Consider the following 26,152-nt stretch of genomic DNA (forward strand, 5'->3'; position numbering starts at 1 on the left):
TTGTTAATGCCTTGCAAAATGTGTTTTACAGTAAAAATTACTCATAGTTTTTTTATTACTTAATAATAAATTAAAACAAAAATGCAATAATAAAATGTCACATGGGTTAGCGAAAAACTAGGCATTAAATGGGCCAAAGAAAATCTTTTGTCTCAGGTATAACAGTCGACATGAAAGGTTGCAAAGCCATTCAAAACCACAAGTATTAATTGATAAAGACTAAATAAAGAGGATGTTCGGCGGCTGGTGGTGATTTCCACTAAGTCAGCCACATTCCGCCTTTACTTGTGGCGTTGAGGAGGAGCTCGGTTGTTTATTCATTCACGTCAGCCCCTCTCGCCTTCCCTTCCCTCCTTCCTGCTACACACAACGGGGACCCACCGTTGTAACTGTTTTCCCATATTAAAATTAACCACAATCACGCCGCCACCATAAACCGATTTTGGAATCAGGTGAGTTGAGATTTTCTGTCTCTCTTCCTTTGACGATAATAGAGGAAATGTGTGTGGAGCGTTGACTTGTCCGGCCCGGCGAGGCGGAGGAGTGTTTCAACCGTAACTTATTAAATTCCTCCTGAGCAGGCTAGAAAACGTATGCGCCGTATGTATGGCGATTTTTTACTGCCCGTACGCGTTGGACGGGTGTCTTTCGGCGCGGGTTTTTACGCTATAATGGAAACAAATGGTCGATGTAGGTCAGCAACTACAGTCAAAATGTCGTCTTTTCTTTTTTTACTTCCACATTCTCTCATGCCACAAACAGATGGCGTCGAGAGGGGGATGGAGAGAATGGGGAAAGAGACGCATAAAGGAGTAGGGGCTACACCAGGCCACACAGCCCGGGTCTGCCCCATCACTAGTCCTTACCCTGCACATACACACAACCCACCTCTTCATGCTGAGACACGGGAGGCCAAGATGTCTCTTGTAGGCCTGTCTTCAACAAAGTTTTTTGCTGTTAAGTTGTCCGGCCTTTGCTTTTAAAGATACAGTGCAAGTTTTGGGTGGGAAATGATGGTTTATTTTGAGCTGGCGAAACGTGTCCTCAATCCCACTGTGAAGATAACGCTCGCCCTGCTCAGCTTTGTGCACGCAGCGTGCAGGCAAGTCCACATTTTTGGTCACAATCCAGTGCAGAGGGGATATTTTGACACCGCAACGGGAAGATGCACTGCAGCAGATAACCTGTAGCCCGGGCTGCTCGCTCCTCTGGGGGAGACAGGACACCACCAGCTGGCTGACTCTTTCACACCGGGCTGAAAGAGATCATTGATAGGCCACAGGTATCGTCCACTGCACTAATGAGGGCAATGCATCCCGGGCTTGCTGTCAGGGGATGTGAAGGTCCTGTGTGGCTGTCTGGGTTGGCATACATATTATTTTTGGACTGCTTCAGTGCCCTTTCATGGGTTTAAATGCAAAGCCACAAAGAGTAATAGCACTGCTGACCCTTTGCATACCTGACAGGCAGCGTCTAATCGTGTAATGTGGATAGCACACTGCATGCAGCAAGGCAGCTGCATACTGTGCATACCAGTTGGCAGCCTGGGGCCTATAGATGCACTCTGATGCAGTTCAGTGTCAGTGCACTTCATTGGCCGGCAGCAATTAAAAAGACATCCTCCCCTTGTGGTCTATGGGTCATCTGATTGATGGTCATTTGGATGGAAATGTTCAAGTGACTCAGCATCACTCATCAAGGTACCACTGCCATGCCGATCTTACTGTTGTACTTACTGTTTTTTTCTGCTGTCAGTGTGAGCAGTTGTGCATCCTGAAATTACACTTTGACTTAACTGACTTCATCATCTCAGTGGCCGTGGGGAGTGCAGGGCGTCAACCACCTCTGCCCAGCTCACCCTTCTCCAGTGTTACATTAGGAGATCGTATTTCATTGCTGCTTTTCGACTGAACAGCTCCAGTCATTTTTTGGGTCTGCCTTTCTGGCCTCTTATGAGTGTTGGCCAAGTGACACAGGTCTGGTATTGTCACTGTGGAGTCCACCTCTATCTGGTGGACATGTTTGTTTCTTTTCTCCTGAAGTGTCCAGCCGCTCTTTTGGATGACCAGTAGTGGATGATTGGAGTACTCCGCCTCTCTGAAAGCAATTTGGAGGCTCTCTGACTTACCCTGTTTGATGATAACATCTCCAGTCTGTTTTTGCTTTAAGGCATCTCGCCAAATATTCATTTGCTTTGCAAACTTGCTGTCTCTCAGCTGGCTGCTATATTTGTTGTTTTCTGCGTTAACCCTGTGTTAATGGTCTGTCCGATCTTCTCTATGTTGTGATTTTCATGTTTTGTGCCCAGTGATAAATAACTCGGGTATTACGCTCTCGTATTTGCACCAGACTTCTTTGTTTATAGTGTTGAAGGGTTTCTTGAAGATGACTGAAAAGTATTTCTTTATGTATGATGATCACTTAATTTGATTTTAATAATATCATACAGAAAAATTGTCACAATCAACAAAAGGCATTGGCAAACACACAGACACATTCTTTGGCTGCAGAATTTATGCCTCCAACTTTAACTGTAAAGTTTATTTCTTGGCCAGCTTGACTTGTACAGTGATGAATGAATTTCCCCAAGTTTGGATCAATAATGTGTTATTATACTGCTGCTGCTACTACACAATCTGTATGCTACTCAGGGGATCATGAGCCATTCGTCCATGGATCATCAGTGACAGGGTGACTGTGTTAAATGAGGTCCAGCAGGGCCAGACAGAGCATTAGGATAGTTACAGTATTCCTAAAACAAAACTGGACCAATCATCACTGAAAATTAGACACATCTCTTGTAGATAAAGTCAAAGGAAAATGGTCTTTTCTATCCTCTTTTCCCTTCCTCTGTTCTTCATCAGGATTTGGGAGTATAGCTGGTAAAAGGTTTAGAATAGCTGATGATGGTGTCAGCACATTGCAGCGCTTGGCTGTGCTGCAGGCAGGGGTTTAAAAAAGAGGCTGATGTTTCTCGAAGCACAAAGGCCTAATGTGTAGGGCCTGGTGGGTACAGCCATGCTGAACGACCTCCACAGTGTAATGCCAGTTTGTACGTGCAGTATGAGTGTAATGTGTAGGCCTATTTGACTGCCACAATACTTAGGCCTTCTGGAAGAAAAGGACCTACAAGATGTAATAGTTTGTACATAACACCAAAAAAAGTGCTATTTTCCCATTGCTTAAAAGTTGACTGTTTGGTAGAGGTGTTGGTATGTTTGTGAATCAAAGTAGAAACAGTCTTGTTAAAACAAAAAAAAAAAATCAGAATTCCTTTATTTATCCCTGGAGGGAAATTCTTGTTTTTACAGACATTGCACATGCAGTATTCCCGACCAAGAAAGGAGAAAAGTGCAGAATATAAAAAATAGGATAAACTTAATAAAGATAGGATAAACAAAAACTAAAATCTCAAAGTACAGGTATTTACAATTACAAAAACTGTATTCAAATTTTTTAAGAAAATTTAAAATACAGGTATGTACATGTGTAAAAAAAGCCAATATGTACATTGTATATATAAGTGAGTGTGTCCGTCACAGTGCTGAGTTTAACAGTTTGATGGCGACAGGCAGGAATGATTTCCTGTGTCGCTCTGTGGTGCATCGTGGCAGTATGAGTCTGTTGCTGAACGAGCTCCTGTAGCCGATCAGCACATTGTGGAGAGGGTGAGAGGGAAAGTCCAGTATCGTCCTCATTTTGGACAACATCCTCCTGTCAGACACCACTGTCAGAGAGTCCAGTTCCTGTCCCACAACATGGCTGGCCTTCTTGATGATTCTATTGAGTCTGTTAGTGTCCCTCACCCTCAGGCAGCTGCCCCAGGGTGAGGGTTAATTGCTCTTATTACTTTTAGGGACAGTTTGGTCCCTACTGAGAAATACATAGGTGTTGGATATTAGAGACAGAGGGCAAAATATGGTCTAGATTTAACCTGACTCAGTAATGACCTGACCTCAGTAATTACTGGTGTGGTTCTTGATGTGTTGGCTCCACCAGTCTACCACTTTGGATTGTCAGGGTCCTCAGAGGATGAATCCTAATGGGGATCTTTTGATCTTTCTCGCCCTATCATAATGTTTTAATGAAATATTTTGACAGCTGTTGGATGGATTGCTGTGAAATGTGATACAGACATTCATGGTGCCTGCGGGATGGATCTTAATGACTTCAGAGATCTCCTGACTCTTCCTTAAGGGTCTCCAGCAGGCTGATGGATTTTTACAAAATGTTGTACAGACGTGCATGGTCTCTAAAAGATGAATCCTACTGATTTTGGTGATCTTGTCACTTTTCCTCATGTGCCACCATAACATTAACATCTGTGGTTTGCATGAAATGTCTTGACAAGATTGATGGATCGCCCTGAATTCTGATACACACATTCATGTCCTCCTCAGGATGACATTGATAACTGTGATGATCGTTGTGGGTCAAATAGTACGTTTGTCCAAGAAATCATTAACCTCAGCCATACTTTGAGTTTCGTGCTAATTAGCAGGTGTGTTCAGCTAAGATGTTGAACATAGTTTAACATGATACCTGCTTGTGAAAATTGTCTTTGTGAATGTGTGAGAATTTAGCTCAGAGCTAAGCTCAGGTGCAGCCTCACAGAGCTGCTAACAGGCTGATGTTTATATGCTTAAAATGAAATTGTGTTCATTTTCTGTTAGAATCCAAACAGCTGCAAAGAGAGATGTCTGTTTGCTGCTGATAGATAAGTGAAGCACTGAAAAATAACACTGTGTATTGACTGTTTTTTTTGTTATTGTTAAATTCAGAGTCTGCCCCAAGGAGTGCATGCAGAAGGAGTATGGAGCATGCTCCAGTATGTAGCACTTATTAGGTGCCAGTCGTGGTCTGCTGTGGTCTTGCTGCTCGTCTGGCTAAATGCTGTCCCTGCCAGCTTTTGAAGCTGTGTGAAGTTGTTACTAGTTGTCTGGTGAGTCAGTTTGTCAGTGAATTCTCATGATTTCTGCCAGATTCTCTTTGCGAGAAAGATAAGCTGCTTAACTCATTTTGCTGTTGTTTAACAGAACGTGATATTGCACAATCTGTTTGCTACTTTATGGCTGAAATTATTTGTACTTCAAAATTGGAACGTTCTGCTCACATCTATAAAGACATCTGCTCCTCACTGTTTTCTCTTCACATCCTGATCATTAGCCTCTCTGTTGAGTAGTGGTCAGACCATAATCACTTGGACTGACGATGAAGGTGTTGCGTTCAGTACACACTGTTTGTATTCACCGTTCAGGTCTCTGCAAGCCTCTGTTCACTTAGCTAACTACCATTTTCAAGCATAGTGCAGAGCAGTGGCCTAGTTCATGCCCTCTTGAATGTAATTTTAGCTGTGTGTGCTTGTGTGCGTCTGTGTACATGCACTGTGCGTATGTGTAAATGGACGTCTCTCTGTTTTGTCTCCTTCTCTTATCGTCTCTGTGTCCTGTTTTCTCATTCCCTTCACACTCTTCCTGTGTGTCTCTCTGTGTCAGTCGAGACATTGCACTACTCACGCCAGTGATGCTGGGGATTGTTGAGCTGTGTTACATCTCTGTGGATGGAGTTATGAAGACTGTATAACATTTACAGTGTCGGTTTGATCGACGCCTTTTGTTGCTCTGATATGATATGGCTTTACGTTAAGGCTGTGAAAAGTAGTGGTGGTGGTGGACATCAGCATTGCCACACACGCGCACACGCGCAGCTGGTTGGCTTTTCTTAAGGTCTGCAGTGTGGCCATTTGAAGCAATTATAAACACTTTCTGAAGTGGTCAGATAATAATGATAATGATGACAATAATGTTGTACAAACCACTCGTTTTCTAGACAACTCCCACCATACATAGATTTTGCTTTATTTGGTAAATGAACTCTTAAATCCACAATTCTGTAATAGAATATTCTTAATAACTTTCTCTCTCAGAAGGTTCAGTGAATGGACTGCAATGCTCTAAATATTTTCCATGCAGCAGTGAAAGTGACCAAGTGTTTAAGTGTTTTTCCTTGCAGGAATAGGTGGTTTACACTGCATCACATGTGCGTTAAACCAAATGTGGAAGAGAGGAATTGGTGAACGGAGGAATGAAGGAGTGATAGAGATGATACAGAGAGCAAAGATAAGAAGGAAATGATGGAAAAGGGAGGGGGGGGGGGTGTATCCATGGAAACTTGAGGAAAGACTGATGGGGAGAGGAGGAGAAAGGAGTGATGAAGTTGAAAACTGTTAGTTACAAAGCACTGGAACAAAATGAGGGGCCCACAGCAGCCTTTAACAGAGCCAGCATTTATTAATACTTTAAATTGTGTCTTTTCTCATAATTCCACTCGCAGTGATTCTGTGTGATGGATGGCTCTTTGATACTTTATTATTCTATTGTAAGTGAATTTGTGAAACATGATAGGAATCAAATGAAATCTGGGACTGATGTTTTAATCCTGTCAGGTTGGTTTGGACTGCTGTCCTCGTAAACATTAAACAAAACCAGACTGGTGTGCCCAGTCATTTTACTGCATGAAAAAGGAAAAATTGAGCATGTGTCAGTGTGTATCCTGCAGCCATTTTTCACTCACATTTAGCGAGACCAAAGATCAAATGTTACACACCACATGTTTGGGAATTTGGGACCAGCTCTTTATAAATATATTATAATGTATACTTACCTCAAGCGTTCCAAATAGGCTACCTTAAATTTGACATTTATTCCTGCAGTAAGCTTTGATGGCACATTCATAGATGTGGGTTTCAGATTACTTTTTTTCAGAGAAAAGTGAGAGGTTTATGTGTCACTGAACTACAGGTCAGTACAGTTCAACTCATGGCAAGTGGTGCTTGGCTTCAGTCTTCCATTCTACCTTGCAAAATGCCTGTTTGTGTACCGGAGCTGCTGTCGTCATTGGTTGCGTTTTAGAAGAAGACCTCATCCCTTCACAGTGCTGAGTATTGTGGGATCCAGCATACTGTTATTTTTGTTGATTCTGTGGGCTTGCATTGAGTTTTATGTGTGGGGTCAAATATTTCATAGTACTGACTTTCAAACAGCTGTTAGTTGTTGTTGTTAGTTGAGCTTGACCAGTGGTCATTAAGTTCAAAGGTGTGCTAGGACATGGGCAGCAACATAAGGATGAATGAGAAATTAAAGGGAAAAAAACATCTTAAAGTGTCACCACAAGACTCCAGCGCAACAACAGCTTTAGTGGTTCTCCCTCCTCTGCTAGTGGGATGAGCACCATTTTTTCCTAAAGGTATCCCCTCACTTGCTGTTTGGACGATGGTGATGGAGAAAGCTGTCCGACGTTCAATTTTGAGATCTTACGACTGCGCTTTAGCTTGTGCTTCACATCGTTTTCATCATCATCAAACCGCTCAGTGTGCCGTCATATCACAGAGTAATTAGCATTTGTTATAGTCCTCCGCTAATTTATACAGGCTTTAACTTGTATGCAGAAACTTAGTGTTAATAATCGAGGTTCACTTATTCATGAATTTTCATTTCAATCCAGTGCGATGTGACTGTGTCAAAGTGTACAAGTGTCGATTCTCTCATGCCTCATAACTGTTAATGGTGGTGAGCACTAGAGTCCAATATTTACAAGTATTTACTATTGCTATAAATAGAGTATGAATGTACTACTTCTGCATCTCTGTAGCAACCACCTCGATTAACCCGCAAAAGCTATAAACAAGGCTGTACCTACTTAAGCAGTTTGCTTCACTATTTAAGTTTTTGCATGCTTTTGTGTGTGTGTGAAGTGAACTGGTGTAACCTTTCATGAGTTCAAATTACATCCCTTTAATTGTACAAAACATGAGCTTATGATATGAAGCACACTGTAGTTGATTTAGCATTGCTGTTAGATGGTTATGGAGAGCTTACACGAATTAGGCTAAAACTAACATTGTAAAAGTGTTTCTTAAATGATGTGTTAAAAATGCAAAACCTTTAAAGACGAGAAAAAATCAAAAGTGAAGTGCACATAAAATAATTGCAGCAGAATTTTAACAAACTCCATCTTTGTGTCAAATGCCATCTGTACAAGTTTGAGAAATGCTGAGTTCAGGTGTAATAAGGCCTGTACAAAGTTAGGCCTGTGGAAGCTGTGAAAAGCTGAGCTCCCGTGTCATCACTGAAATCAGCCTGTCCATAGCTGACGACACATGGACCACTCCACAGGAATACGGAGAGGAGAATTTGCTGAGCTCCTTGGAGCGCTTTTCATTTTTACACTTAATGCACTCCTAAACTCCCACCCCAAGACTATGATGTCATGTACGAGTGAGAGTTGTTTTGAAGCTTTAAAAAAAGAAAATGGAGTATATAATAATCAACTGCTCTAATGACACAGTAGATTACACTGATGGCCGAAAGACAGGCACAGATGTGGCGTCACACGTCTGCCGCTGCATGCCCACGTCCATGATAATAAACTGAAACTGCATGCACGTGCACGGCCATTGTGTTGCTCATCTCTATTGTTACATCACTCATCTGTTTTTATGCCAGCGGCCCCCCAGCAAGTAAAATCTACAAAAAAAACTGTAATAAACTCAATCTGTTTAAAAACGAAGTAAATAAATACCTCATTGTAGCACAGGCAGTGCGACACAGCAGAGCAGCCTTGAAGGTGTTTGTATGTTGCATGTTAAAATCAGTCAAAAATCCGTGTGTATCCATGGTCCTGTACTTAAAGGGTTTAGTCAGGTAATTCAGGACCAGTTAAGGTAACCTATTCCTCCGAATGCTACATGAACTGGTTCAACTCAGTATGCACACAGTGAAGTCTCATGCTAAACGACAGACTCTGGGTAGCACAAAAAAAATCGCTGCTCTGCCCGTCCACACTTCATGTCATGTTCATGCTCGGGTTCATAGCCCAAAAATTTTGGGCCCTGTACATTGAAATTCTCTATGGGCCACTTCCTGTATCCACGGCCATTAATTCTTGTATATTTGTTTGCTCCTTGAGGGCCCTGCAGTCCCCCATTCCCACCAGTTCTAGGCCCATGTTTGTGCCCCAGGAAATATGTCACTCTCACCAGACAAGTTTCTCAACACTTATTATCAGGGTTTTAACTATAAATATAGTAGTGCTGACACAGCTGCCGTTCCTTTTGCTCTAGCATCCATGTGAATAATCCAGACTCTTCATATAAAAGACATGTTTCTGACCCTGTGAAGTCAGCTTTTCTCCTGTGTTCTTCTGCATGAGAGTGTTCTTCGTCCCATGAGAGCTCACAATGATGAGATGATATCTGTCTGCCTGTATTAATATCACCAGAATTTCAAATGTGGGCAGATTTTGCTCCTAATCATCCAGCGTTTCCAGCGAACATGTTTTTCACTAATGTAGTGGGATTTTTTTTTTGATAAGACGTCCTAAGATAAGGATGTTTTTTCGTTGTTAAAGAATGTTTCTATGTATTTTGTATCTATCTATGTATTTCCAATACCTCAGCCCAGATTATCTCCTGACTTGAGTACTGTTCTCTCTTGTCATATATTTTATATTTTGATCATATGGTGGTGTTGGTGTTGATTTCCAACCGAGTGCTTTTAACTGTTTCAAGTCACATCACTGTCACTTTTTAGAACTTGTTCATTCTTACTGATGCTATATCTTTTCACCAGATGAAGGATTTCGGTTGCCTGACATACCGCAGAAGTTAACTCTAGGGTCATATTCACCATAATGTTAGTAATGTCAAATATCTCTGGAACACTGCGTGTGAGAGACTTGCCGTCTGTTGCCCAGAAGCTAACCATGAGCTGTTCAAATGAGGGCTGCAGAGTGATCTTATCCCTGGTAAAATGAAACCACCAACCAACGATATATATGTGACAGTGAATGTCTTCTGTGAGTATTTATCCATTTTTCCATGTTGAAAGCGGTTGTTGGCCCGGTTGTCAGTCGTCCACTGGCAATCCCAGGATGAGTCCATCGACCAGTCAGAGGCTGTGCTCCTGACTTGTTGGCCAATGTGTCTTACATTTTCCTAGGATTTCGTCATCTCCAAGGTCCATCACAAATAGTACATCTGTTTAGAAATAATAGAACAAAGACCCTCCTCGTAACTCCAGAACATGCTTGGCAATCATCACGTTTTTAAGTTTCCCTTATGATCAGCATAATCCAGTAATATTTCTCTGTGTGTCTGCTTGTACACTGCAAACAGGAACTGCCAGTAGCTCATTGGGCATACTTTTAATAGAGCCAATTTGCCCAAATGTAAACAAATATAGGCTGAATAAAAGATCACAGCACTGTTAACAGTGTTAACAAGAATAACAGACTCGAGGCCTCTCAGTGAGATCTAGCTCCCCATCACATCACAATATACCTGAGCGGGGCTGTTTTCACCCTGCCATGATTAACATCAGTGATTCCAAATGATGCTGGTATGTTGTAATGTCACAGTGCCATTCTTTGCTTCTCCTCACTGCAGCCATGTTTGTTAAACCACAAAATAGAGCAAGATAGATTTTGTGCTTTCTTTCTCCCTCGCTCGCTCCCTATTTTTTTTTGTCTACCTCTTTCTGTTTTTCTCTCTCCAGCTCCCTTCCCCTCCCCCTCTCCCTGTTTCTCTTTCCTTCTCTTTCCCTCTTTCATTCTCTCCCTCCCTCCCTCTCTTTTTTTCTCTCTTGCTCTGGGTCTCAAACATCATGCTTACCCCTCCTTCTCCTCTCTCACTTTGCCTCTCTCTCTCTCTCTCTCTCTCTCTCTCTCTGTCTTTCTTTCTTTCTCTTCTCCTCTCTCACGTTGCACACTGCCGCTCCCTCCCTCCCTCTGTCTGTCTCACTCTCACGTTGCTCTCTGCCCCATCTCTCTCTGTCTCTCTCTGTTTTGTATCTCTCTCTCTCTCTCCCTCTCTCTCTCTGTCTGTATGACTGTGTCTGTCTGTCTGTCTCTCTCTCTCTCTCTTTTTCCTGCTTCTCTTGCTCTCCCTCTACATCCTCCCCTCCCCCACTGCTGCCTCTCATTTTGTCTCTCTCCTTTCCTCTCTCACTCCACATTTCACTCACTCACTCAGTCCCTCACTTGCTCACTCACTTCCCCTCCCGTCCCTGTTCTCTTTATCTCCTCCCCTCCCTCTCCCTTCAATCCCTCTTTCATTCCATGCAATCATCTGTTCTCTCTCTCTCTCTCTCTCCCTCTCTCTCTCTCTCTCTCTCTCTCTCTGTGCTTCCTCTATTACGCCCCCATTTTGTCCTCTGCTGTTTCCCTCTCTCTTTCCTCCATGTTCTCTCTATCCTGTTGTTTACCACACTCCCCCTTGACATTTATATTACAAACTTTATTAAAAAAACTGTTTTCTCTCATAGAAAAAAACAAACACGTTAGGGACAGAAACCGACAATAAAAGCTGTATCCTGACCTAAAGCTTCTCTCCCCATCATTACATATTTGTTTCTTATTTAACCCGTTCGTCTTTGGTGCTATTTACTAGCCTCCGCTGTTCACATTAGCCCAAATTTAATCGCCTGCCTCCTGCAACGATCTACCTCAAAGCTAGCTATTACCCCAACGTAGTGGTTGCTTCTGTTGGTCTGTATTCAACAAGTGACTCAGTTGGTTGACCAGAATGATGACCACAATTGACAGTCTTCATCCTCAGAGGAATGTAAACTAGATGAACCAGGTGAATGCCTCACCTCTTACATTCACAGACGTGACGGCCAGATAAACTGAGCCGCTTCTTCTGCACGGCTGGAAACAAACTGCGGGTGTTGCTGTTGATCTCGCCGTGATTTGGAATGTGTTTGGTACTACTGAGCCAGTTCCTTTGTGAAATGAGTTATTCCGAGGGCATCGGGTTCTGGACATGAAAGTCACTTTCATATTATGTGTTACCTGTTTTTTGATAAAAATTCAAAGGTACAAGCTTGGGTACATGAAAACATGAGGTAAGAAGTTGCCTAACTGTGATCCAATCACAGACCCTCTAATTCTATCAAGCCGTAGATGATGCTTTTTGGATTTCACAATCTACCATTCAGATCTGATCACTTTTTTATTTCTGTCACCTTTCGGTGAATTCAGCCATTATGACCCCACATTTAAACCTGTCGTGATGAATCACTGTTTCACATGATTCTCACCTTTGACTGGCTTCTTCTCCATAGAAGTGATGACGGAGGCGTATGGCTGTTGTATTATGTTGATCCCTCTGCCATGTCAAAATGACAGACAAAATATGAATGAATATAACGCAGAAATAGAATGCAGACATATAACAGGTGCTAATAACAGCCATCATTGTTAAGCAGGATCACAGCTAGAGGTCAAGACACGATCCATGGGTAAAATGTGTACCCAAAATTGTGTGAATGCTCATCACAAGAGCCCAAAGTGACATCTACAAATTGCTTCTTTTGTCCACCATCAGCCCAAAACCCAAAGACCCTTCACTGAATATAATGAATGATAAAGAAAAGCAGCAAGTCCTTACTTTAAGAAGCCGGAAACAGCAAATGTTTAACATTTTTGCTCTAAAAATGACTGAAACAACAATTGATTATCAAAATAGATGGCATATGTTCACTTTGGATCTGTTAATAGACTGATCTTGGCAGCTCCAATTGATTTGCTCTAATTGCTCTAATTAAGCCAGCAAAGCTGCCTGTGCAAATGACTTTGGTCAAACTCCTTCGGGGTCTCTGTGATGGACTCTATGGGACATAGTCTCGATACATATAGAATGAGTTGAGTCAGGCAGCAGTTTATACCTGGCATCAGAATGTATCTCGATTTATGATTTCCATCTCATGATTTTTGATTTTATCTGCTGAAAGCTGTTGACTGAAACATTTTGTTCTCACCCTTTACAGATGGAAAACAGCTTTGCAGAGTCTGTGCATTGTATCAGAAACAATTTTCTTTTTTTCTTTTGCAAGCACAAATCTAAATATGTTTGGGAAGTTTGTTGTGCTGTTCGCGTGTACTGCAAAGTAACTGGATCCCAAACTGTGTAAATCTTCTGGGTAAAATCTTGCTCATGTTTACAGCTGGCTTCCCCTGATCAGATCACAGATTTTAAATGTTAAGTTGTTGAATTTGGGAACAGGACCCAAGAGAGCAGGCTTTCTTCTAGTTGAGACATTTAAGTCACACCCCTTGGCATGTTGTGTAGCTGCACTGGAGAATGGTCTGTTTATTTTCCTGTGAATGGAAAAATGGATCTCTGTGAAGATAAGAACTTTGTAAAGGCAAAGTTTAAATAATTTAATATAAAGGAACTGACTGATTGTTGACTGAGTTTAAAGGTGAACTATGCAAAAGAAATCAACAAGAAGAGCAGTGAGTGGAGTTTTGTTACCAGGGTTTTTGTTTAATTTCATCCACGTGTCTTATCGCAAAATATTGTAAAACTGAAGCTGAATTTTATTTAGAGGCTATATTCAGTGGAAGCATTTTCTGTGCTTAAGCGGCTTGTGACTGACAGGAGGTGGGTTTTAGCACAACCACAGAGAATGTCAACTATTTGTATAACGTTTTATTTTCTAGGTGAAAACATGGAAATCGGTGAGACTGAAATTTGAGGCAAGACACCCCCACTCTTCACGTCTCAGCTCTTGCAGTATTTCTGAATTCTCACACATATCAAACAGTGAGATACACCACATAGACAGAAGTATCCAGACACACCCCTTTATTAGTAAATTCACGTGTGATACTTCCGGTGAAGGGAAATCTTAGTGCTTCAGCATACCAAGACATTTTGGACAATGCTGTGCTTCCAACTACAATCAATCAAACTGTAATTGTGAATTAATGCTTTCTTTAAATTGAAAGTTTCCCATCCATTTTCCTCACTGTCTCTTTCACATTTTGATCCTTTCAGTGATTTCTCAAAGTGATCTGTTGTGTCTTTTCATTTGTTGAACATGAGGCAGATCTTCTTTAACACCCCTGCACCTAGAGTCTCAGTGTTTCACTCTGTTCATCTCTCACGGGAGCCATGTAAAACTGCTCCAGCTTGAAAAGGGGCAATGTTAAAAGAAATCACAAGCGTGCAGGCCCATAATAAAGACAAGTCTGTTTAAAAACAGAGGTGAAGTCAATCTTTTTGTTGTGTTCTGTTACATGGAAGGCTGCGTGATTGACCAAAAGGAAAGATGGTCACTTTATGGAAATCAATTTTGTGACTATACAACATTTTAGAAAGAGAGAGAACACATCTTTATCATACACTCACACGAGCATCCACAATTCATGTTCTGGGTTTACAGCAACAGACAGGAGCCTTTGGTTCGTCTGTTTTGCACCTTTCCACGAGTCTTCATGTGTGACACCAGCCAAAGACAACATCCTGAACGTAGGTTTTCTGTATGCAATGTACTTTTAGTCATTTCTTGGGAGGACGTGTCATTTTCTCATTTCCTCCCATAGTTTGCAGCCCGGGTAACTTGCAGCCTTTGTGTCGTCTCAGTTTCATCGTTGGCAGGGAATGCATGACCTTTGTGGACTCTCAGGCCACCGTTTGGCACCGTCTCACAGCTCCACGGCTATCTCATCGCTCCACGCGTCCCTAATTTTGCTGGCGGTACGATGGTCACGAGATGATGTGAAAAGAGATGGAAGTATTTCACAGTCGAACCTTGATGTCTCCTGAGGTGTCAGTGTGTGTGTGTGTGTGTGTGTGTGTGTGTGTGTGTGTGTGTGTGTGAGAGAGAGAGAGATGTAGGCGAGGAGAGAGGGACACGTTGGCCTGCATCATTGAGAATAGCTCAATACCTTTTATTCTCTTCTTAACTCTCATTTCATCTCTTTCTCCCCTTCATCCATCTTCCAGTTCTTCTTATTCTTTTACTGCATTCTGCTCCACTCCTCCCATCCCCCTCTGTCTCTTTCTCTCTCTTTCTCTTTCCATCTCTCCCATCGACCCCTCCCCTCTCTTTTCCTTCAATATTCTTTCCTTCTACTCCCTCCTCCTTTCCCTCTCGCTCTCTTTCTCTCTCTTCCATTCGCTCATCTCCTTGTCAGTCACCTTCCATCTCTTTCTCTCTCCTCATCCTCTTCCTCTCCTATCACATACTTGCATCCAAGTCTGTGCACAAAACAATCTTCCAACACTTTTCCCTACTCATAAGGCTCAGTTGATAAATGAGAGAGGGAAAGATACAAAGGTGCAGGCAGAAAGAGAGATGCATAGAGGATACACAGAAACGGCCTCAGCTTTAGATTGAGCTACAGGAATAAACAGATAAAGGAGGAGAGACGGGGAAAGGCAGAAACAAAGACAAAGAATGACACATGGAGATGGAAGAAAGGAGGGCGAGCGAGGCGGGAGGCAGCCTGGTGGATCTATAATTTCAGACTGATATGATGTCGATTTTATTTTTGTTCCTGGTATGTATGTGTGTGTCTTGTGACTCTGACTTTGACTTAGCCCATTTATCACCAGACTATCAAGGAGACTTGTGCATTAGTGATATATGAGCTGTTGTTTTTGTTTGTTTGTTTTTAGACCTGCTGGCCACACGCTCAGTTATGGGAAGAATGTTTGTTTGTTTGTTTGTTTGTTTGCTTGCTTGCTTGCATCTGGTCTGTGTTTGTGCTGGTGTGACCAGAGTCACTGAAATTGTGCTGAAGAAGAAGAGGAAGAGGGGTGGAGGCGGGCAGTGTTAGGCCCCGCCCACCCTCATCCCTCACGTATAAATAGGAGGTGAACAGAGCCTATTCTCACTCAACACTTGCACTGAAGAATGAGATCCTTAAAGCACCTGAAACCTCACAGCAGGAGGAGTGTGGTGAGTTTATTGGCTCTCACTCATAGCATGTTAAGTGTGGCTTTAGTGAGGTGGTGGGTAACATGGGTTGATCACATTCACAGCTGTAAGGCAGGTAGAAAACCTTCAGACATGCTGTGATTGTCTGTAGATTTTCTTTGTTTTCAAAGTTGCCATTTGCTGATTTCTTATTTCTCACAAATTCAGAATTGCCTCTGAGATTAACTCATCGCCTTCTCTGTTTTCCCCTCTTTTCTTTTTTTTTTTTTTTTTAGCTTTTCCCAACTCCTTTTCTTTCTCATTTTCTCCCGCTCGCCTGTTTCACTTCACATTTTTTTCATATCTTTCATTCTGTCTGGCTTTCATTTTATTTCTCCTCCTGTCTCCTGGTTGCTCACTGCCTCTCCCTCCCTCCATCTCTACATATCTTTCTTTCTCTTTCTTCCTTTGCTCTCTTTTGACTGCTGCCTCACACTCACCCTCTCACTCTTTCACTCAGCTCTCCCCTCCCTCCCTCTCCGGTGTCTTTCTCCCTCTCTCTCAGCCTTCCTCCTTCCCTCCCTCCTGCCCCCCTTTTCCTTATCTCTCCTTCACTCTCCCTCTACCTTTTACCCCCCCCACCAGACTCTTGCCTGCTCTAAGCTCTCTCTCTCTCTTTCTCCTGCTTCTCTCCCTCCCTCTTTCTTTCTCTGCTTCCCCCCCCCTCAGTTCTCTTTCTGCTTTTTCTGTTCTTTTTTCTTTTTTTAAATTTCTTAATCTTGCTCAGCTTTGTCTCCTCTTTTTTCCTCTTGCACTTGAATGTGTGTGTTTGTGTGTAGATCAGTAGGCCATCTAATCCCCCCCCCCACTCACACACACAAGCCATACATGGTTAGCACGCTGGATTAGGATGGTGTCTTTCATAGTTCCTACGTCTCAGTCACTAGATCTAAAGATTTGCCTTTGGACAGTCTTGTTTCAGCTTGACGTCTTGTACCAGAACCATTGATTTGGGATGTGGTTAGTCTCTGTAGGAGGAAACATTCTCTGTTTTTGTGTATCCTTCATAGTGATGCAGTAAAAGGCTCTGTAAAGTCAAAATCTGTTTCTCTCTTTCTCTTTCTGTCGACAGCTGTTTCAAAGAAACTCTGATTGGATGATGAGCCCAGACACCCTTTTGTCCTTATTGGTTCACTGTTGATGAGGGCAGGGTGCTGTAGTTTGGCTGTTGCCAAATTATTGTCATTACTTTTCTGCTTTTATAACAGCTTAGATTGCAGGCCGTGTCCCGTATTGACAGATGTGGGCTGTTTTTGAAGTTGTCAAGAGAAAGTTGTGCTGTCGATTGCTTGCTTGGCTTTTCCATGCCAATTTTGTTCACAAGTTAAATTTGAGAAATTGGCCGAAACAACAAAACAAAACCTTTAGCTAAAGTTAAGACGGTGATAAAAAGAGCTTTGTTTCTTTTTCTCCAGAACGCCATGCAGTAGAATGAGTCATAACAAACTCAGTTTTCTGACTATGGTCAGAGATATTCTTAATCGCTTCCTTGCAGTGCTGATGTTTTGTGAATGTGTCTCTTTGTCTTCCAGGAGGAGGCGAGCCGGCGCCTGGGTAGATGTGAGCCCAAGGTAATGGCCAGGCTGGTGGACATAGGCACACAGACAGATCCAGTAGTCGTGCTGTCCTTGGCCCAGGCCGCCGTGCTAGGTCTCATCTCTCAGAATGAAGTGTTTGGAGCTACCATTGCACCTAACGGCTTCTACACCGGTGAACCCAAAGAGTCCCCTGCACCACCAGTAGACGGAGTCGACTACGAATACGCAGACCAGCTTATCGGAGCCAACGGAGACTACCTGGGAGACAACTTAGGAGAAGACGGTCAGATGCAACCCAGCTGCAGTCAGAGGAGGTGGCAACAGGGGCCCCCACAACATCCAGACGGGAAAATGGTTGGCCCTGATCGTCACAGCCTGCAAGGTGGTGATGTGTCCTCATCCCATGTCAAAGGGGAAGGGGTGAACTCTGGGATGTCCTCATGTGTCCACATGCTTAACAATATGGCTCCCAGAGGTGGTTTGGTGCAAGTGGATCCAGCCACCCTCAGAGGCACCAACAAAAACTGTGCAGAGTGTGAACGGGAAGCATCCAACCAGCAGCAAGCAAACACACATGTTCACCCTCCGCCCCCCCAGGTGGGCCACAGAGGAGGGGAGCAAGGCCACAGAGGACTGCCGGGCCAGCGCCCTATGGGGGGCCACGGTCGAGGTGGCAGAGAGGATGAAGAAGAGGTAGAACACCAGGGCAACAATATGATGAAGCCCACACAGCAGGAGGAAGCCATCAGCAGCTACTTCCAGACCAGTGAAGTAGGCAGCTATGATTCGGCAGAAATGGGCATGGGGGCTGAGTATGAAGACGGCAGTCAGAGCATGATGTGGACGGATGGCAGTGGAGGAGGGCAGCACCAGCAGCCTCAGCACCCGCAGCCTCCTCGTCGGCACGGCGGCCGCAGAGTTGACCGGCTAGATATCAACATCCAGATTGATGAATCTTACTGTGTAGACGTGGGAGATGGCCTGAAACGCTGGAAGTGCCGCATGTGTGATAAATCCTACACCTCCAAGTACAACCTGGTCACACACATCCTGGGCCACAATGGCATCAAACCGCACGCCTGTCCACATTGCGGGAAGCTCTTCAAGCAGCCCAGTCATCTTCAGACCCACCTGCTGACCCACCAAGGTACACGGCCCCACAAGTGCACCGTTTGCAAGAAGGGCTTCACTCAGACCAGCCACCTGAAGCGACACATGCTCCAGCACACCGACGTCAAACCCTACAGCTGCCGCTTCTGCCGCCGAGGCTTCGCCTATCCCAGTGAGCTGCGAGCACACGAGGTGAAACACGAGCGTGGACGCTGCCACGTCTGCTCGCAGTGCGGCATGGAGTTCCCCACCTACGCCCACCTCAAACGCCACCAGACCAGCCACCAGGGCCCCCACACTTTCCAGTGCACCGAGTGCAACAAGTCGTTTGCCTACCGTAGCCAGCTCCAGAACCACCTCTTGAAGCACCAGAGCCCGAGGCCTTACACCTGCTCCCAGTGTGGCCTGGAGTTCGTGCAGCTCCACCACCTACGTCAGCACTCGCTAACTCATAAGGTACTGACACCGCCACCAAACACTTCAGCTACCATCCAGACTTCCAGACTCCTCTATTTGCAGACACACTGTAAACATTGTCTGTGTAGGTCATTAGACTATATGAAGGGTTTTGCTCTTGTAATGTAAAAGGAAAAGACAGTGGAAAGCTAAAACAAACGGATACAAAAAAGAGGCCCTATGGGATCACCAAAGTGAGGCTACCACACCTCTGTTGACCAAAGGCCTCGCCTCAGAGCATCTTCTGTTTTTACCCACAGTGATATGAGTGAAGTGGACAGGTAAGAGCACTTACCTGGGCAGGCATCCATACTCTGCACCCTTTTGTGTCAGGTACTGGTGATTAAAAACTCTTTGAGCTAAATATCCCATTCTAATAGAGATAAACTCCTAGTTAGCCTCCAGCATAAATGTTAAATGATGAAATGGCAAGGTACAGGTCTGAATCAGTATATGTACTCGTTTTTGCAGTACAATTAATTGCCCATTCGCTGTACAGTAGAGCAAGCTGTGTGTCCTGGGGACATTCAAGATTCAAGGAGCTTTATTGTCATTTCACACATGTAGAGGAGAGCTGAGTTTCTACCTTAATTGTTCATGTTAACCAATTTGGACTGATCTGTTTCCAGACAATTCTCCTGTAAGCTGTAAAATCTTGTAAAAATATGTTTTAATGACAGATTACAGATTAATGACAGATTTCTTTTGCATAAGATGCAGTTTGCCATGCACACAGGTCAGGTTAGAAAAGCATCTCCCTTTAATAACACCATGCTAGTTTCATTTTCTTTTGGAAGAATTCAACTTAAACAGTCAAAAGGGCGACAGAAATGACAAGTGGAGCAGATATGTCCGTTCAGTGCTCCCAAGGATTTGATTTTGTAGATCCACAATACTGAACATCCTCACGTGCTTCTCATTAGAGTCCTCGTCTGAATGAAAAGTCTGTAATTGCTCGGTGCCCCCTGCCTGCTCTACACACATGTGCGTAATTACACACACATGCACACACACAGGTGAGGAAGAGAGAGATGAGGCCACTGCGAGATTGCAGTTCATTTAATATATCCACAGGACTACATTTTCCCTAATTCCTTCTCAGCTTGAGGCCTCGGTGATTAGTTGTTTTTCTAAAATACGCAACATGTGTCACTTTGACCTTTATCTGAAACTGCATTTTCCATTTCAACAGAAGAATGGATGGGTGGATGGATAATATAGTTAGTTTAGTTTCTAATAGTAATCACACAAATGAAAATGCAGAAATCCCAAAGATTTGCCTAAATATGATTACTTTCAACTGAACAAAAATCCTAAGCCTCACTCGTCATCAGAATAATAGAACAGTCAGTATTGTCAGTGGAGATGATGTTGTCAGTGTGATTGTGAGTGCCTGTGTGTGTGTGAGCCCTGTGACGAACTGACGACCTGTCCAGGATGTACCCAAACTCTCGTCCAATGGTAACTGGGATGGGTTCCAACCCCCCACCACCCCGCAAAGGATAAGCGGTTAGAGAAAACAGGGATGGATGAATGGAGGACGTTCTCTTTTGTGGCTTGTATGTGAGCCAGCTGTCTGCTTACTGCTCCCCCTGGTGGACAACAGCAACATATCCATTTGTTGTGCAGACAGGGTGGACTGCCAGAGTTATCTGCTCATACAAACGCTGTCTCTCGGCGCACTAGTGACTTGTGATACATATTTGTTCTTCTCAATAACGCAGACCTGCTTTTTTGTCTGCTGACACTGAGTGTATGGTGCAGCAGCACATTCATTTATACAAACGTCGAGGCCTTGGATGCTGTGAATTGTCTGCTCTTGTGACCTGCTTCTCAGTGTTTATACATTTCCTGTCACATGCAGTGAATATTATAGTAACAAACTAAGAATGTGTAGGAAAGGCCTTTTTTTTGCTGTGATTTGTTTTGGTACACCTGCAAGGACTGTTGTGGATTTTAATGGGCAACATGTCAGGCAGGATGTGAATACCATTAGTTTAAAATACAGAACTGCCACTGGCATCATCTTGCCATTACAGTAGATTGTTTAATTGTATTAACATGATATAATAACAACTAAGTAGCTGTTCTGTCCATTAGAGTAATGGACAAAGTGGAAACAACTGCCCCCCTCCCACTGTCCCAGAAACCACAATGCGGCCATGGATTCAGTAAGAGGGCTACAACTTGAGCCACATTGTTGGCCTATATTTGTTTACATTTTGCAAATTGACACCATTAAAAGTTGAATTAGCCATTAGCAGTTCCTGTTTGCAGTATACTTATGGATGTGCAGAAAACTGTCACTGGATTTCTTTGATAATGAAGATAACGCGATATTTCTGAGACAAGTTCTGTTCTGGAGTCGCAAAGGGCGTGTTCAGATTTGAAGCACCTTTGACCCAGTTTTGATACTGAAAAGGTTTTAAAACGCCTTCAGTGAGCCTCCATGAGCTGTGTGCCACTGTTGCACCGTAAAACTGCCGTTGATAAACTGGACATATCAATCGTCAAACTAAGTTCGCATTGCTTTCAGAACCCGGTGTGCACCTGTCCCTTTCACTCAGTATTTCGCCTCAGTCTCACCATCTGTGCCCCTCCCTTCTACTGTCGCACTTCCCCTTTACAGTTTGAATATCTGTCAATTAAGCATTAAATATATATATGTTGATATATTTGAATGATTAAGCCTTTACCTGTGTTTTGATGCTGCAGGGGATGAAAGGCCACAAGTGTGACGTGTGTTCACGGGAGTTCACCCTGTCAGCCAACCTGAAGAGGCACATGCTCATCCACAACAGCGTCAGACCCTTCCAGTGTCACGTCTGCTTCAAGAGCTTCATTCAGAAACAGACTCTGAAGACCCACATGATCGTCCATCTGCCTGTGAAGCCATTCAAATGCAAGGTGAGTAGTTGGACTTGATTAATTTATTCAGGGTGGGAGCAGCAGCAGTAAGATTTGTTATTAATTTTGGTGTGAAACCAAATGTGATGGCACATTTTAAGGCGGTTCAGTCCAATTTAATGTGACAGGATTAAGTGAAGAGGAAAGATGAGAAAATATGCTGCAAGGAAGTTAGTTAGTTATATACTTTGATGTCACTGGTGTTGCGACAATGAAGCTCATATTCTGATGGTGGGAGAAAACCCCAGAGCTTCAAGGCAACCATCGTGGGGCAGATACTTTGACGTGTGTATATAAACGCGTTTGTGTCTGCGTTCAGGTATGTGGCAAGTCTTTCAACAGAATGTACAACCTGCTGGGCCACATGCATCTACATGCCGGCAGCAAGCCCTTCAAGTGTCCTTACTGCACCAGTAAGTTCAATCTGAAGGGAAACCTCAGCAGGCACATGAAGGTCAAGCACGGGATGGACGTCTCACCAGAAGGACAAGGTGAGGCCTGCTGGACTGTCTCATATTAGTTTTATTTATTCCACACCGATGACCCTCTGATCATAAACCTGCTGCTGGTCTGGCCTGGCTCTGGTCCAGCCACTTTGAAGCCAACATAGAAACACTAAAACACACTCTCTCATACACACATGCCCAGAAATATAATTACATAATTAAATATAATATATAATTAAAAAAAATAATTAAATAAAGTAATTAACATTGTTTGTAACAATGTTTAAAGCTGTGTTTAATAATAACACACGGTCAGAGTGCACACAGAAATAGACTTGAAACCAGCCTGAATATATCAACATACTTGGAACTGGACTGAGATGCACACGTCCAGCACATGTGTCACCTCATGAGAACAGCAAATTTATTTTAAATAAAAAGTTATTTTGGATAAAAGTTTTACTTTGCAGACAATCTGATACTTTCTTTTTTTATACTGGCTCTTTCTTGCTGCATTCATTATTTTTTATTGATTTTCTTCTTACTTTTTCACTTTTTCATGCAAAGTTTAAGTTATTGATGGAATACAATTACTGCTATATTAAGTATTTCAGGCAAACGTATCCCTGAAAACCTGTTTTTTCAGTCGGCTGCTTGCTGTGTGCAGTTCTGCCAAACTTGGATTTTACACACAAGATGTTTCTGTATATCTTTTTAAAACCGAACACTATCACTATATATAACAGTTGTGGGAAGAGGTTTTATAGTATGGTCACATGAAATAATACTTTAAATGCTATTAACTGAAGCCAAGAACTCATTTTGGTTAACATTAAACCAATGAAAAATTGCAAAAAAGAGTGCAACCTTAATGGCTCATGTTGGCCCAGCGGTTTCTTCAAAAACATTGATTGTGCTTGTGGCTTTGGAACTGTACTTCGTAAACACGTCTTTTGTTTTTGTTGTTGTTTGCAGAAGTTCTTCCAGAAATGGAAAGTCAGGGGGAGTATGAAGGACAGAACTTCAGCTTTACGTCACCAGAGAATATGGACAATGGTGGCTCCCAAAACCTCACTAAACTCACTACGGCGAACATGGAGGACATGGAGGAGTATTATAATTTCGGGAAGGATACGAGCACCTACACTACACCCTGAGCGGTGATGGACCAGCGAACATGTGTTTTTTTTCTTTAAAGGCAGAAGGAAATTACAGAGTTGTTGTAAAAGCTTCGGGAGACACTGGGGAAGGGGTTTTCATTTAGTTTTGGCCTCCTTCCAGAAGGGCCAGAACTGCCGGACTCCGATGGGAGGCCAGGAAGGAGATGCACTTCACAGGAGACGTTTCAGCTCTGTTGCTGATGGCAGAGACACTGGAACTGTTGACGCACTCTGCAGCTCCTTTTTTGGGATTACTGCGCTTACCGACTCAAAAGACTCATTGGCGGACAGTCGAATCTGTATGTTGTGTGTATGTATCAGTTATCTGAGAAAAAAAAAAAAGATAAAAAAGCAGAGCCATCAGTTACATTTGATGTGATAGAAATTAGTTTAACATTTTGCCATTTTTGTCATTCACAACCAATGTATGCCCTTATATTTTTGAATGAAAGTGCCAGATAGATTTGCAACTAAGCTTCCACCGTGTCAGCTATTTAATCACTGTATATCGAACTTTTGATACATAGTCACAACATATTCATAAGTTTGAATGCTCTTACTAAACAGTTCCTAATTGTAGTTACCCTCAGTTTGAACAGGACAGTCGTTCAATGAATTTGTGCTATTTGCACGGGACATTAAAGCCTTTCTCTTGGCAGGGCACTTCCTACCAAAGTTGCTACTGTCTCATGTCGGCTGTTACCAGGAAACAATATTACCGACATGTAAAGCCCCCTCACTGTACAAATGATTCAACATGCAGTGTGTTTACCCGCAGTTTTCTGTTTCACATGGCTTACCTTAACATTAATAATCTGTCCTGTGAAGTGAATATACTGCTCTACCTTTGAAATACTGAGTGAACAATACAAAAGCACTTTTTCACTGAGACCCATCATTTTTTTGTGAAGCCTTTCTTGGAGAAGAGCTGAGGGAAGTAAGATTGTAGAATCTTGCAAACCTCCATAATGGCAATATTACTAAACACAAACAGATATTCTTTCTCACTGGGTTTTTTGGTAAACAGCAGTTTTCTTGATAAGGATATGTCACAGTTTTGAGTTCAAATGCGAACTGAAGAATGAGCAGTTTGTTCAGAGAATCAGCAGTCTTGTTGTTTGTTGTTTCAGCACTCTTAAATTCAGGGCTGTTTTCACTTTGCTTTCAATTCAGTTAATTCAGAAAACCACGTTCAACCCTCCAAACAAACAAAAAAAAACAAACAAGGCAAATGTCAATTCCAGTCTGTGGATGTAAAAGAAGAAAAGAATCTGTTTGGAGTCCCCTGTTACATTTTGAATAACTGAATTGAAAGTGGACTGACTGAGTCCTGTTATTCATCCTTCTGTTTTGGGGAAAACGCTCAGCTCCCCCTGATCTGCCATGCAGGTCAGCCTTGATATGCACACTAAGCCAGAAGAATGGTCTTTTAGTTCTTTTTTGAAATGGGAAATATCAAACTGAGACCTCATGGAAATTGACCATGAATTATTTAATAAAGGTTCTCTAGTTTAAACGATGGAGACTGGTGTTTTAGTCTGTCACTGTTTGGTGGGGTAATCCTATGCTCTGGTATTTTTAGCCATGTTAGGGCTCTAGTCAGTCTGACAGGTAGTCCACCACTTTTCCACCATTCCGACCAGCTACAGATTGTCCTTAGGCAAAAATACAGGACAAAAATAAAAATCCTAAAGAGGGATGCACGATATGGATTTTTCTGTTTCCAGTCAATACCAATAGAAAATTGGCTGCTTAGGCTGATAGGATAAGATAACAAACAATTTTATAAACTAGAGTTTATGCACACCTGAGGGTAAGAAAGGCTAAATTGCATAATTTAACCTTCCTGAGCTCAAATAATTTATTCTGCGAAAACCCGCAGACTTTCAGAAACTTTGTGAAACATGTATTGCAAATCGCAAACATGTTGTCTTCCTCTGAAACTTTAAAAACTGTCCACAACGGCAGCGTAGTTTGCACTGCATGGCTCTGTGCAGGAGCAGCAGTTAGATTTCATGAGCGCAACACATGCTGTGCTTCTTCATCTCCTCCTCCTCTTTTTTTCTTCTTCTCTGTGTCTATTGGCAGATCACAGAACAACTTTTAAAGATGCACAATACTTGATCAGAGTGTGTGGATGCTGCAATGAGCACAATATGGCTTCATATTATGGCCTCTATTAGCTGTTTACATTAGTGGCTGATTGCCCCTAGTGTAAATTTCCAACTACTGGGCTGATTATTTATGGGTAGAATAAATAACCTGCATCATCACCATGGAAACCTTAGCATCACGTTAGCATCAAAGCGCAGCCTCAGAGAGTTGCCAACATGGACAACAAGCAGATGTTTGCGAGTCCAAACTTCAAATGAATCCTCAGTAATGTTGTCATTCAGTGCTTGACAGCATACAGATTTAATTGCTTATTCAACTACTTACTTGAGACGAAAGAATATTCTGATTTTTATGTTTTTGTTTTAACTATCAGTCAAGTGCAAAAAAGCAGAATGAAACTTTTTCCAACATTTCTCAAAGTGAAACAGTGAAGGCTCTTCTGAAACAGTGTGAAATAAGATGTAGTCCACAGTCTGACTCCGTGATCAATTCTCTTCAGCATGTTATTTAAATTATTTGATGCGGTCAGCTGGTGACTTGCCTAAAACACTTAGTTGTTTTGTAATGTTTGGGTCATGTCTGTGGTCTCGAAGCTGAAGTCAACACCCGTAAGGACCCTCCCGTGTTAAAATCCGCACTCATGCAATGATCCA

The 26,152-nt window shown here is 42.7% G+C and overlaps 1 protein-coding gene across 3 annotated transcripts; it reads left to right on the forward strand.

The window, feature by feature from the left end:
- znf710b (zinc finger protein 710b) lies at positions 1-24,907 on the forward strand. 3 transcript variants are annotated; one of them, XM_046380520.1, is made up of 6 exons: positions 1-452; positions 4,782-4,942; positions 17,300-18,871; positions 21,587-21,778; positions 22,098-22,269; positions 23,200-24,907. In XM_046380520.1, exons 3-6 carry the CDS (start codon positions 17,342-17,344, stop codon positions 23,379-23,381), a joined length of 2,076 nt encoding a protein of 691 aa, XP_046236476.1. In that variant the 5' UTR covers positions 1-452; positions 4,782-4,942; positions 17,300-17,341; the 3' UTR covers positions 23,382-24,907. The 3 variants fall into 3 exon arrangements, with proteins under 3 accessions (XP_046236476.1, XP_046236390.1, XP_046236306.1); XM_046380434.1 differs by lacking the exon at positions 4,782-4,942; XM_046380350.1 differs by lacking the exons at positions 1-452; positions 4,782-4,942 and adding an exon at positions 15,677-15,749.
- Positions 24,908-26,152: the final 1,245 nt, after the last annotated feature.

The sequence above is a fragment of the Scatophagus argus genome, chromosome 1 (assembly GCF_020382885.2).
Source record: "Scatophagus argus isolate fScaArg1 chromosome 1, fScaArg1.pri, whole genome shotgun sequence".
In the NCBI taxonomy this organism is placed as follows: domain Eukaryota; kingdom Metazoa; phylum Chordata; class Actinopteri; family Scatophagidae; genus Scatophagus; species Scatophagus argus.

Coding starts and splice junctions, on each gene's coding strand:
- znf710b (XM_046380350.1), top strand. CDS start 15,705: ATGAGATCCTTAAAGCACCTGAAACCTCACAGCAGGAGGAGTGTG. Junction 21,779..22,097: donor TGAAGCCATTCAAATGCAAG/GTGAGTAGTTGG, acceptor GTCTGCGTTCAG/GTATGTGGCAAGTCTTTCAA. Junction 22,270..23,199: donor CGTCTCACCAGAAGGACAAG/GTGAGGCCTGCT, acceptor TGTTGTTTGCAG/AAGTTCTTCCAGAAATGGAA.